The following is a 12,569-nucleotide window of genomic DNA, read 5'->3' as shown; positions in this document are numbered from 1 at the left end:
TTTTGATAAAATTATTTTTTCCATCTTTTTCAAATTTGATTTGCTCTTGATTAAAGAGAAAGGATACATTATTTGTATTCATTTTCAATAGTTTAATGTCACATTAATTTTTTCCTCCTGAATTTCAATATTTTCAGTTGGATTTGATTTTTTTAAGAGGGAAATGCTAAAATTCAAGAGAAAAAAAAGTTGATGTGACATTAAACTATTGGAAATGGATATCAATGACGTGACATTCTATTTTCATATAATCCCTTCTCATTGAGTAAATTGGTCACTCTAAAAAAAATGGGATAATTTAGTTTCTTTCAATTTCGAAAGTGAGCAACTAAGCATGGATTAATAACAATGTTCATTGTCTCCTCAATTTTTCTTACTTTTGATTGGTATAATAATAAATTTAGCCCTCAATGGTTACATATCTTGTCTATTAGATCCTAAATCTAAAAATTCAATGATTTTTTTTAAATCTAAAAGTTATAAAAATTGATGAATGTATAAAGATTAAAGGCTAAATTTATTATTTTCCAAACAAAAGTAGAATAAATTGACCAAAAAAGTATTGATATTAATTGTCCATAACTGTTCACTTTTGAAATTGATAAAAACTCAATCATTTTATTTTTCTTAAAGAGATGAATTTTTTTAATATCAAATTTGAAAAGAACTAAAAAGATCTTTTTACCCTTATTTTACACTTTTGTGAAGCAACACATAGACTAAGAATCGAACTTCAACACATGCAAGTAAACCTATGTGACCTAGTTCTCAAGTGCTAATAGAAAAACACTTATCTAGAAAACGTTTATATATACTCCCACTTAGGGGTGAGCATTCGACCGGTTTGAGTAGAATCGAGTTAAAAAATTTCTAGTTAAATTAACGAATCCTATTATTTATACTCAATGTTGCTTTTACATGGACTGGTTATTTAACTAGCGAGCAAGTACGAGATTATTTAGCTAAATAAACAATATAATAGTTTTGCCTTTTAACTTAATGGGTAAATATTTATAAAAGAAATAGTTTTGCCTTTTAACTTAATAGTTAAAAAATAATATTTTAAATTTTAAAAATAATATTATAAAACATTTAAAATGTACATTTCAAATTTTATAAAAACAATAATAAACAAATAAATAAATAAAGGACAAATAAAAAAACTTAAAAAGAAAAACAAAAAATGAAAAAGTACAAAGAATAAGAAAAAGTAACGAATGAAATAAAAATAAAAAATTTAGGCTGTTTCAATAGGCAAATAAGCAGAACAGGTTAGTGTCTTGGAATCTAGTTGAGCCAATATATTTGGCTCCACCAGAAAAAAGTAAAATTGTTTAAGTCCCATACTTTCAAAAATCACAATATTTTATTATTATTTATACAAGTTCGTCATTCTATATGGTTCCACCAAGAAATTGATTTTTTTTTAATGCAGATTGCTGACATGGCATGTTGGTAGCGCCAAACACTTTAGCTCCACCAACTTTTACTATAGATTTTGAGTTATTTTCATATTTTATCAGAAAAATAAGCGATTTAAATAATTAATTATTTTTTTTGGATTATTTTTGTAAAAAAATCCCACTTAAGAATGACTATTCTATGCTTTAAGGAATAGCTTCAAAATTTTTAAAAAAAAAAAATGTACCATACCCTTGCTGCCACTACCAATTGTTTTTCCTCGGAAAATTTGCTAGAAAACAGCAATAACAAAATGGAAAAATTAAACCAGAAACCAACAATAACAAAGAACAATTTAGAATTTTGGAGACACAATATTTCTCTCTAGAGCTTTTCGTTTTGTTTAGTTGTAAACTGTTCGTTTTGTTTAGTTGTAAACTGTTTTTAGGATGAATAATCAAATTTTCGTTTCATTTAATTATACACGTTTAAAGGTAAAATTATCCGGAAGATTAAATTTATTAAATTATTTAAAATTAAGATTAAATTAAATATTGAAGATTAAATATATTATTATTTCAATAAAAATTATAAAATTATAATTAATCATATAATTTACTCTTAATTGAAATAATCGTTGAATTCATAAAATAGATAAACAGCATATGTCCATAATAAGTGTTAGAAATATTTTATTGAAAAATAAATTTAATCACAATTTAATATGAAACATGAAGACATATGAAAGACAACATTTCCTTGTGTCTTATATACTTTATTTAATATTTAGATTCTTAATCCAGATGTGATTGGTTCATTTGTTTTTTGGTTCACGTGTGATGGCAGCTGAAATAATTGTTGCTAACAAATAGGGTTGACTATTAAGTATTAGCACAATGCAACTTGTTTATCAAAATAAAAAGAATTTGGAAATATTAGGTCAAATTCTACCATTAGAATTTATACTTTTGTAATTTACAGATTTAGTATATATATTTTAATTTAATTAATTTTATTTTTGTATTTTTCAGTTTTGAAATTTTAATCATGACTTAATGATAACAGTTAAATTTCTTTTGATTAAATTATATCATTAATAATGTATTATGCTAAAGTTATAGATTTAGTCTACGTTTCATCAACTGGATCATTTTTAGTGGCTATATTTTTAAATTTCAAATTTTAATCTTAATGCAAACAATCGTCATTAAATTTATTAACTGGTTTTTTATGAGTAATATATGAAAATAATAAGCAAACATAGCATTACACAAGTGATAATATGTTTGACACATCAAACTTTAAAAATAATAGATCTTAATTTAATAAATTTAAAAATTATGGACTGAAAATGATCAAATTAAAGTGCATATACTAAATCTATAACTTACGTAAAGTACAAGTCTAATAACAAAATGGGATCGAAATATGAAATCAAGAATTTTTAATAGTTAGGCTTCCTGGATGTAAAATGCACTGGTAAGGTGTTGAAATGTGAAATTATTTTTTTAACCGAAATGAAGTGGTAAATGAAAGTGTTTACATATCAACAATCTAGTAGTGAAATTTCACTATATGTAAATATCCACCCGATAAAATGCGAGATTTAATGGAAAATATGGTTGATTGTTTGTAAAGGAATTTTTATATTGAAGCTCTAACATATACTTATAAAACAAAATTAGTTATATTAATGAAAAACTATCTCAAAAAATGAATTGAACTCGTTTTTTATTTATATTATATGCAAAACTAATTTATATGAAAAATAAAAAATTATTTTAAATCGATTTTAAGTTGAAAAAGAATCGAATTGAATAATATTAATCGAATTATACACTCCGTAATCTAAAAATCTTTTGAAAAATTAATTAATCAAATAAAATAAAGATAGAAAGTAAAAAGTAAAATTCGTCAACTTAAAAAATCGTGAGGGTTCAAGCCCCTCTATCTCCAACCCCCAAAAAAATTTGTTTTTGTCTATTTATTTTAACATACCCTCAAGTGAATCCATGAAAATCCAATAAATGAAGTAATTATTTTTACTCTTTAGTTTTTCTTATATTATTTGTTTTATTTTTAATATTAATATAATTTAATATAATATGATTTGATTATATAATATTTAGTATAAATGTAATACAAATTCTTTTAATAATTTAAAATTTTAATATAAAAATTAATAAATTTCAATTATTATCGTTTAATTAAAATTTTGATAATTTATTATATATATTCATTTAATGTATTTAATAGTAAATTTTATTATCATTTTACTGTCACCATTGCGTTTGAGTTCAAACATATCTCACCAATCACTACAATAGTTAATTTCACTATCGTTGTTAGTTTTAATCTCAAAGGAGCCAATTTGACTATTTATAGAAGGGAGCCTAAATGTTTGGTAAAGGCGAAAGAATGGAATTTTTTTAGGGTAAACTACATCCAAGATTACTAATCTATTAATAAGTTTATATTTTAGTCACTCAACTTTAAAAAATTACAAAATTATCATTAGACTATTCAAAAGTTTTCATTTAAGTTACTGAATTGTTAAGTTTTTTTAAAAGTCCTACTAGCAAGCTCAAAGTGATGTTTCAATGATTAATATGGTGGATTAGTACTCATTGGTGAGTAGAAGAACATGCTTTAAATCCAAGTCGATCTAACAATTAATGTCAGAGATTAGAGAAGTAAGCTATTTGGATTTTAGTTTACAAATTCATGGCGTTCAAAGTTGTTTTATGAATTGGTGCAACCGATGCAAATAGAGAATACCATACAACAATAGTTTTAATAGCCCATTGACTTAGATGAAAACTATTGAATAGTTTAAGAACCATTTGTAACACTTTTAAGTTGAGTGACCAAAAAGTAATCTTACTAATAATTTAGTGACCTTGGATGCAATTTAGCACTTTTTTTTAATACTAATCCAACCACGGCGTTTATCAGTCAATCATATAAATGCTCTTTCCTGCGGTTAAAATTACCAAGACAATCAAATGTGGAGCATACTCATGAATCTATGATGCATGCCGCGAATCACAAGCAATGACGTCATCTGCTGCACCTGAGAAAACGCTTTGTAAGCTAGCAAACAGAGTCATATATTTGTGGTTTCACACTTTGAGTTCATTAAATTATACACCAATTTCAAATTAGATTCCAGTGCTTTTTAGCTGTTCTATATTTGTATATTCAGATGTTGATGTTCTATCAATAATCAAAAGACTAAATTAAAGGCCGCCTTGTTCTTTTACTACATCCACAAACAGCGGAGGATGTTGGATGGCAATTGGCAATGATATTCAACTATGACTCGACTTTAACATGGATTCAATTTGACTACAAAATACTATTTGATTGACAAATTTATACAAAATAATGTAAACTTCCACTTTATATTTCTTACAACAGGATTGATCTTTTTCCCGTGTTACAGTCAATCAGAAAATAATAATAATAACAAATAAATAATGCATGTGATACATTCAGAAAATCAAGGTCAAAGAAATAACATATCAACACATCAGAAATGGCGAAAGCACAGAGTCTTGTGGCTTGCAAGGGACTGACCTCGTGAAAGCTAAAATCAAGGCGGTCAACCCATCCGCATATTCTGGTCGGTATGTATCATCAGCCACCACACTCTTACATCAAAGATTACTTGGAGTGGCGCACTTAGAAGATAACTCCATTTTGTTATCGAGCATAATCTGGATTCAGAGCTAAGGCTTCCCGGTAAATCATGTCCTTCATCTGCTCTTCTCCCAATGGTTGCTGTTCAAAATCGAAATTAAATGGCTCAGGGCAAACTGGTTCATCAGCTATGTCGTGTAACCTTTCAAGATAAGGATGGGCCAATGCTTCTTCAACTGTCCACACACAAATTACTTCCAGGTAAGAAAAATGAAGGAACTGCTTAATTTAGTCGGTACAATATCTAATCTAAATTAAAGTACCACAAAACAGGAAGGTGATTTTTTTTCCATGATGATTACCAAACAGGTTCACATTATTCTCCAATAATATCATATAATTTTAGCTAATACATTATATTCAACAACCCAAAAGAGCATGACGGTAAATGCCGCTCACCAGTAATTCTTCTGGTTGGATCAAATGTCAACATTCTATCAATCAGATCAAGAGCCATCCGATTAACATGTGGGAAAACATTAGCTAGCTGTTGACGAGGGTATGCAGGTAGCTGCCTGATGTATCTTCTCGCGTCCTCATTTTGAAGAAACCCAAGATCAGATTCAGTTGGAGTGCCAAGCAGCTATAAAGCAAAAAGTTCAATGGTAAGTAGTCATCCAAACAACAAAAAAGATAACATGGAAAGAAAGCAGCACAAATTTAAATTCTATACCACCTATACTAACTTAGATACCCTCAGCTATAAGTGTATTTTGTCTGAAGTGTAAAATGCTACTTCAATTAAAGGTATAGTCAGCATAGGATCCAAATTAGACAATTAGCTGTAAAATGTATCTTGCGTTGGAGATTATTTCATGGATTCTCCATTGATTAACCTTTCCCCTTGTTGCAATTCTTGTAAATAAAGGTCACATAATTATGCATATCTAGCTCTATTCAATACTTGTTCAAATCTCAATTTACCTCTGTCAACAAACGCATTTGATGTACATGATCATTTCCAGGAAACAAAGGTTTTCTATTCATGAGCTCCATAAAAATGCAACCAACAGACCAGACATCTATGGCGGCCGTGTAGTCCGAAGAGTTCAGCAATATCTCTGGTGCCCTATACCATCTCGTGACAACATATTCCGTCATAAACTCATTCTCGGAGGCAGGTCGAGCGAGACCAAAGTCACAAATCTTAAGATCACAATTAGCATTCAGCAAGAGGTTGCTGGGTTTCAAATCTCTATGAATCACATTTGCAGAATGAATGTACTTGAGTCCTCGAAGAAGCTGATATAAGAAATACTGCATACCGTACAATAAAATCAAAATCCAATCAAAATAGACTTAGTTATACGCCATCATTACATCTTTGAGTAATACCTGACAATGCTCCTCAGATAAACTCTGATTGGAGCGAATTATTTGGTGAAGATCGGTATCCATGAGCTCCAGGGCAATGTAGACATCATTAAAATCTCTCCGCAAAGGCGGAGGAATGACATCTCTAATTGCGATAACCTGTTATCGTGCACAAAACCATTAGCCACTTTTGAATCTACTAAAGCTCAATATTCTTGTATATGATTCCAACTTCACTTTAAAGGACTTAGTCAAATTTTGAATTAAGGTATCGATTTTTGAATTAAGGTATCGATTTTTTTCCTATGAAGCTCAAGAGCATCTTAACAAGTAATATGATTCAAACAACAGATAAAAGCTTACATTCTCGTGATCCAAATGTCGGAGAAGCTTAATTTCACGAAGCGTACGCTTAGCGTCCATGTGATTATCGAAAGCGTTGGCGATTTTCTTTACCGCTACCATTTCATTCGTCTCCGAATTCAACACCGAGCTTTAAATTCCAAAAATATAAACAAACAAAAAGAAGTTCTATAATCAAACCGAAAGGAAAAAGAATGAAGTAAAAGAAAAAGTAGAATTAATTTCGCAACATACCAGACGATGCCGTAGGCTCCACGACCGATTGGCATGATGGGAGGCCGATATTTAGACGTGATCTCAAATAAGTTTCCAAAAATACTGTACTGAATAAATTGACCGCCGTAGGTATGAAACGCCGGAAAATCTCCGAAGTGACCGCCGGCATTTCCCGGAGCAACGTTGGCCATTTTGTATTCTGTTGACTTGCTTTTTTTTAATGTGTTGAGGAATTGAAAGAAACGCAAGGGCTTTTTATAAATTAAAAAGAAAAGAGAGAGAAGAAAAGTTAATGATGTGTTGGAGTGAGAGAGTAAGGAGGGTGGCGTGTATTAGGAGGAAAGAGGAAGGAAAGCGCGAGAGGACTGAGATTGTAGCCGCCACTAGATCTATGGTTGAGATTTGATGGAGTAGCGTGAATGGTCTCTTACTCGCCTGATAACTACACCTACCTTGAAGACTTTGTGGAGTTTAAAAAAAGCTACGTTTAAACAAGAAAAATCAAAGGTAGCTACAATGCATGCATGATAACCTTTTCGGAAAAAAAGACTTTTCTACACGTCTCATATCTCGCCTCAATGGTGATACACATTACACAGTGCCCCAAATTTTGACCCCGAATCTATCCCTTCCGTGCCACGCAGCAAAGAGATGTACGGAATTTACAAAATATTATTACTTCCTTCCCTTCCCTCAGACAACTCTTTTCTTTTTGTCAAAACTTGTGAAAGATTAAAACTAATTCTGAAATTTAACAATTTTTTCCATTTTTGTCTTCAAATTTTTTCCACATTAATTTTGAAGTTTAGCAGTTTTTTTTCCAATTTTTTTTAAAAAAATTGTTGGTAATAATATCAAAGTGCTATATCTTAATATTTTTAACCAAATCTAAATTTCGAGACCAAATTGAAAAAAATTTACATTTACAAGCTAATATTATTGTATTCAATAAAAAAACAGTAAGTAATTGTTTTGAGTAGTAACTAAACTTCACATTGTTTGTTTTCAAATCCAAACCAATACTAAACTATTAGTACCAACATTTTGGTCACGTGTTCTTCCCTTAATTGTGAGTGAAACAAACACCAATCTCATTGGTGACCTGCTGTCTAGCCATCTGGGTAGTAATTGCCTAAATTAAACCTAAGCCACTGTTATCAATCAAGTATTTTAGGATGTCCAAACTCAGACCGATTACCGCTGAGCCTGCCTGGCATACCATGTTTGGATAAGGAACGGAAAGGGAGGAAAGCAAGGAAAATAATTTCCTTTTTCCTTATTTGGATAAATTTTTTTATAATTTTAAGAAAAAAAGAGAGAAGAGAATAGAATGTTTTGTTAATTTCCTTTAAATTGTTTATTGTTTTGTTATTATCTATGTATACATAGCATGAGAAAGATCTACGACTACAAGTATCAAGTCAATCCAGCTGTATTTTCCCGAAGGGCTCAATCCTAGTAAGTGCAACCATGAGCTAGAATCTTTTTCTTTTGTTGTTCAAACTCGAACTAATTTTTTTTGCAATACATGACCAAACCACTTTAAATTAGTAAGAGAGCGATGATTAATCAATACTAAATATCCATTTTCGGTCAAACATTACATACAGAACAGCATTGTCAAGCAGTAACAGAGAATTTGCTGAAGGGTTACATGGCTGCAGCAATGAATTTAGCAATTCATATACGAGCATCAACCTCTCGAAAGGCAAAATATTAAGAGGCAAAATAGGTAATCTTATATGGAATAAATTGTATATTATTTATTACGAAAGAGCTTTTTAGTCCATCGAAATCTCCCACAAACTCAATTCAACATGTTCAACAAAATAAAACTGCAAATACCCATATTCATCAAGCAACAACTGCCCATAAACTACTGAGAGATGACAAAACCCAATACATTCATTTTGTGAAGGCAAATGTTGTTGGCTTCATTCTATTCCGCAACCATCAGCTTATGCATCAGCAAATCTGCAACATAAAACGGTAAACATCAGTACTGTAACGAGAAAACTGAAACCATGTATAACATAATTTAAGTTTAAAATGAATTTAATTCAAACATTACCCTAGCTCAGAGAGCTTCAGGTGAGCTTCGGTGTAGTCAGCAAAGAAGGCATCCTCATCCTGCAAACACAGGAGATTCATCCAAATAAATAAATAAAATCCAACTTCTCAGCAAGGGATTGTATCAAATTCTCAAGCCATTGATGTGGACAGAAAGAGATGACTGAAGCAAAGGGTTGCATACGGCAGCATATTTTTCAACCAATGGACGGAAAACAGGATCTGACAGGAGAACTTTGTCAGTTGGTAGCTGAAGAAGGCCTTCCTTCTCTCCCGACAAAAGCTCCCTACAAAGTGTATCCCAATTAGCACCAACTCAATGGGATTGTATTTGCAAAAAGGATGGAGAAAAATGCATAACCCATTAATTCTAAAACTCACTTGAAGTAAGAGTTGTCAAAGATGAGAGGGTTGGTAGTCCATGGTCCCTCAAACCCGGACCTCTCCTTGTGGCACCTTCCCTATATCAAAGACAAGGAAGAAACATATATATCATTAACGGAATACACAAATAACATATCAAGCTGAAGGAAACATGGGAGTTTTAAGTTAACAACATACCAGAGTGTGGCCACCAGAAAGAGCAACAATGTCCCGGTCACTGAGACCCATTTGAGCACTAAACACCTGCCTCAAGTGATCAGAACCTGCGTGATATTTATATGGAGTTTAAACCAAAATCATCGCTAAATGAAAGCCACTGATCTTATACTCAATAGTAACGAAGGCATTTCAGAATAAAAGTATCAACAAACCCTTGGTAGCATCAGGAAGACGGCCCTCAGGGGGTGGGTGAGGCTTGTCCTGGAATTTGTCACCAAAAAAAAAAAATAGTAGGTAAATAGAGTAGCAGCATCGACAACATCAAGGATTGAATTTTACTTAAGTTTTTGCTCGAAACAATGGAAGCTAACAACTGTGTCTATATCTGTTTCTATACATCTAACCATTTCACAAAGTGAAACTGTCTAAAAAGATTTTACAAAGTAAACCCACAAGTTTTCAGATGTAAATATCAATTCCCCTCTGTAAAAGCAAAATAGACACATAATTTCAATTAGATCAATTACTGTTAACTTAAAATTCCATTCAAGAGTCAAGCCAGATTCCATGGTCAAGTCGTAAGCATATAAAATTTGCATAAACATTTCTTAAATTTAACAGTCACAGAAATAAAGACGCAGTAGAACTGTAGAAGTTGACTGACCTCTCTTCCGGGATGGAAGGGAATTTCAGGTCCACCAGTAATCTCAACGGCAACGACACCAGCAAGCTACAAATAATTCGAACACGCGAAAAACAATCCAGTCAAAATCAGTCAAATCATACATAAAATAAATAAATCAGGAAAAATATGGACAAAAATTAAAACCTGATAGAAGTCAGCGTAGGTGAGGTTAGGGAACTGCTCCTTGATCGGCTCGAGAAGTCTGACGGCGATATCTAGGCCGTTGTTAGCAGCATGTGCGAGCTCATCAGGATGCTTCATGGTTCCGAATGGACCTCCGGTCTTGGTCTTAACATCAAAAGTTCCAGCTGAGTGCCACCTGTCCTCCACCATTAACGTTCGATCCATCAACACAATCGATCTCAGAACTTCGAATAAGAAAAGCAGATCAGACGACAGATTAGAAAAGAAAAGCTTACGCTAAACGGAGCATGAGTGGAGCACAGTTCTTCTCAGCGATGAGACCTCTGAGCTTCCTCTTGGCCTTTTCAACTGACTTCTGGTATTCCTCGCTCACAGTTGGGTAACACTTGGTCATTTTCTCTGGGTTTTTTTAAAATGAAAGTAAATTCGTATTAACAGAAGAACATTGAAATCAAATCTAAAAAGTTTCAAAATTCAGATCCGAACTCAAATCGAAAATAACCTTTTCGTAAGGTAATCGAGCGTGAGAAGAAACGAATGAAAAAAATCCCTTAAACCACGAAATGGCACGAGCTGAGCACAAGCACACTTCGAATGGAAGGGGGGATATAAACGAGAGGTAAGGGGGGGAAGGTTCTAGACTTCTAGTATATTATTAATAACCGTTGGATTAATTTATGATCTTGTGGCTGGTGTTTCTTTTAGGAATTGACAACTCTGATTTGGGTTGAAAACCTATGATGTGCGGTTGTGCTTTTGGGGTTGGTGAGCAAATTAAAAGAAGTTAATTGTGCTTTTTATTTTAAGAAAATAAAATAGTCAAAATTTGTCGGAACGTCGGGGAAAAGTGAATATGTGGAATTTTGAAATGACAGATTTGCCCTACAACGAGGAAAGGAGATGGGATTTGTTGCGGCTGCGGATTATGTACACCCTCCTTAAGTATGAGTTACGTATTTTTCCGACGTTCTTTGATATCCTCAAAATTAAAATTGTCCTAACATTTTTTAGGATAAAAAATCTCAATCTATTTGTTAAATAAAAAACTTGAGTCCCCTGCGTACTAAATAATTGCGCTATCTTTAATACTTAATGGTTAATGTTACTTTCAACAATGGCAATCCTATTGTAATAAATGTCCAATTTGCACTAGAGTTTTTAAATCTTCTGTTATAGAAAAATAATCTATTTGATATAATAGATAACTTCCTTATCGTTTCAAACAGCATAGGTAAAGGATAGTAAATCAAAACATGTATACAAAGATATAATGTCAACTGCATGAGTAATTTAAAAATATCATTCAGTAATTTAAAGATATAATGTATACAAAGATATCGTTTCAACTGAATGGTAAAGTTAAAATTTTTACAGTTTTAATAGATATTTAAATAATCAAATCAATCGAACCATCAATTAGACCCAATACTGGTTTCAAAATCTTCAATTGATATCGAAAAACAATATATCGCTAACTCATTTGAACTAAAGTTGATGTATCTCTATTGTTTTAAAATTAAAGCGAGATGGATTTTAATTTTTAAATTAACATAATTAAATAGCCTGTTTTTGTGTTTATATTAAGTTAGAAAATTATTAATTAACTAAACTTGTGGCGTGATAGTAAAAAAATTAATCTTAAGTTTAAGTATTAATTGACATAAAATCTTTGGGTCGAAAGCATGGAATCCCTTATTTCTCACCATATATATAATTTAATTTAATTTAATTTAAATTTGGTACAAATTACGATTTACAATTCCAATTTAGTGTTATCCTGGTAATTAAAAACATCAAAAGCACGAGTGTGAAATAGAAAATGTAAATTAAATACAAAGTATAATTCATCTGCAAAAGTTTCTCAAAAGATAAAAAAAATCAAATGTTTTAAGGTTTTGGTATTCATCGAAGGTTTAGTTGCATAGATTTTTTTTTTATATATATGTATACAAAGTCTTTAGTTAGATAGTTGTTTTTCGATCATCTTATATCTCCCATGCTGATTTATTAATGGTGTAATGTTTTTAAGAAAAATCAATAAAAAGATTTCAAGTTCTGAATGGCAGGTTTCACTACAACGGCCGCATAGGATAGAAACGGCATGCAGGGTGTTTTGGTCGATTCAATTATT

General features: G+C 31.4%; 2 protein-coding genes across 5 annotated transcripts; both read right to left on the bottom strand.

The window, feature by feature from the left end:
- Positions 1 to 4,189: 4,189 nt before the first annotated feature.
- LOC108450183 (mitogen-activated protein kinase 3-like) lies at positions 4,190 to 7,494 on the bottom strand. Of its 4 annotated transcripts, none has more exons than XR_008283329.1 (7): positions 7,015 to 7,448; positions 6,781 to 6,910; positions 6,439 to 6,576; positions 6,028 to 6,360; positions 5,503 to 5,686; positions 4,981 to 5,279; positions 4,190 to 4,474 (listed from the first exon to the last, which is right to left on the bottom strand). XR_008283329.1 is itself a non-coding variant. In XM_017747692.2 (6 exons), the coding sequence occupies exons 1-6, from the start codon at positions 7,185 to 7,187 to the stop codon at positions 5,107 to 5,109; spliced, it is 1,131 nt and encodes a 376-aa protein (XP_017603181.1). In that variant the 5' UTR covers positions 7,188 to 7,494; the 3' UTR covers positions 4,745 to 5,106. The 4 variants fall into 4 exon arrangements, 1 of the variants encoding a protein (XP_017603181.1); XR_008283331.1 differs by having other exon boundaries at positions 4,190 to 4,468; XR_008283330.1 differs by having other exon boundaries at positions 4,190 to 4,465.
- Positions 7,495 to 8,734: 1,240 nt separating this feature from the next.
- On the bottom strand, positions 8,735 to 11,025 carry LOC108453402 (L-ascorbate peroxidase 2, cytosolic). The gene is made up of 10 exons (XM_017751480.2): positions 10,941 to 11,025; positions 10,714 to 10,837; positions 10,439 to 10,613; positions 10,274 to 10,339; positions 9,822 to 9,870; positions 9,628 to 9,713; positions 9,448 to 9,527; positions 9,251 to 9,353; positions 9,068 to 9,126; positions 8,735 to 8,970 (listed from the first exon to the last, which is right to left on the bottom strand). Exons 2-10 carry the CDS (start codon positions 10,830 to 10,832, stop codon positions 8,955 to 8,957), a joined length of 753 nt encoding a protein of 250 aa, XP_017606969.1. The 5' UTR covers positions 10,833 to 10,837; positions 10,941 to 11,025; the 3' UTR covers positions 8,735 to 8,954.
- Between the last annotated feature and the right edge of the window lie 1,544 nt (positions 11,026 to 12,569).

The sequence above is a fragment of the Gossypium arboreum genome, chromosome 5 (genome assembly GCF_025698485.1).
Source record: "Gossypium arboreum isolate Shixiya-1 chromosome 5, ASM2569848v2, whole genome shotgun sequence".
NCBI lineage: Eukaryota > Viridiplantae > Streptophyta > Magnoliopsida > Malvales > Malvaceae > Gossypium > Gossypium arboreum.
Note: the sequence above shows the minus strand (reverse complement) of the source record. Positions and strands in the feature narration are given on the sequence as shown.

Excerpts from the sequence above, each read along its gene's own strand:
- LOC108453402 (XM_017751480.2), bottom strand. The coding sequence starts at position 10,832 with ATGACCAAGTGTTACCCAACTGTGAGCGAGGAATACCAGAAGTCAGTT. Across the intron at positions 9,871-10,273 it reads CCTTCCATCCCGGAAGAGAG|GACAAGCCTCACCCACCCCC; the intron begins GTCAGTCAACTT and ends GACAAATTCCAG. Across the intron at positions 9,127-9,250 it reads TGGTTGAAAAATATGCTGCC|GATGAGGATGCCTTCTTTGC; the intron begins GTATGCAACCCT and ends CTGTGTTTGCAG.
- LOC108450183 (XM_017747692.2), bottom strand. The coding sequence starts at position 7,187 with ATGGCCAACGTTGCTCCGGGAAATGCCGGCGGTCACTTCGGAGATTTT. Across the intron at positions 6,577-6,780 it reads GACATTTGGATCACGAGAAT|GTTATCGCAATTAGAGATGT; the intron begins GTAAGCTTTTAT and ends GCACGATAACAG. Across the intron at positions 5,280-5,502 it reads TCCAACCAGAAGAATTACTG|TTGAAGAAGCATTGGCCCAT; the intron begins GTGAGCGGCATT and ends GTGTGTGGACAG.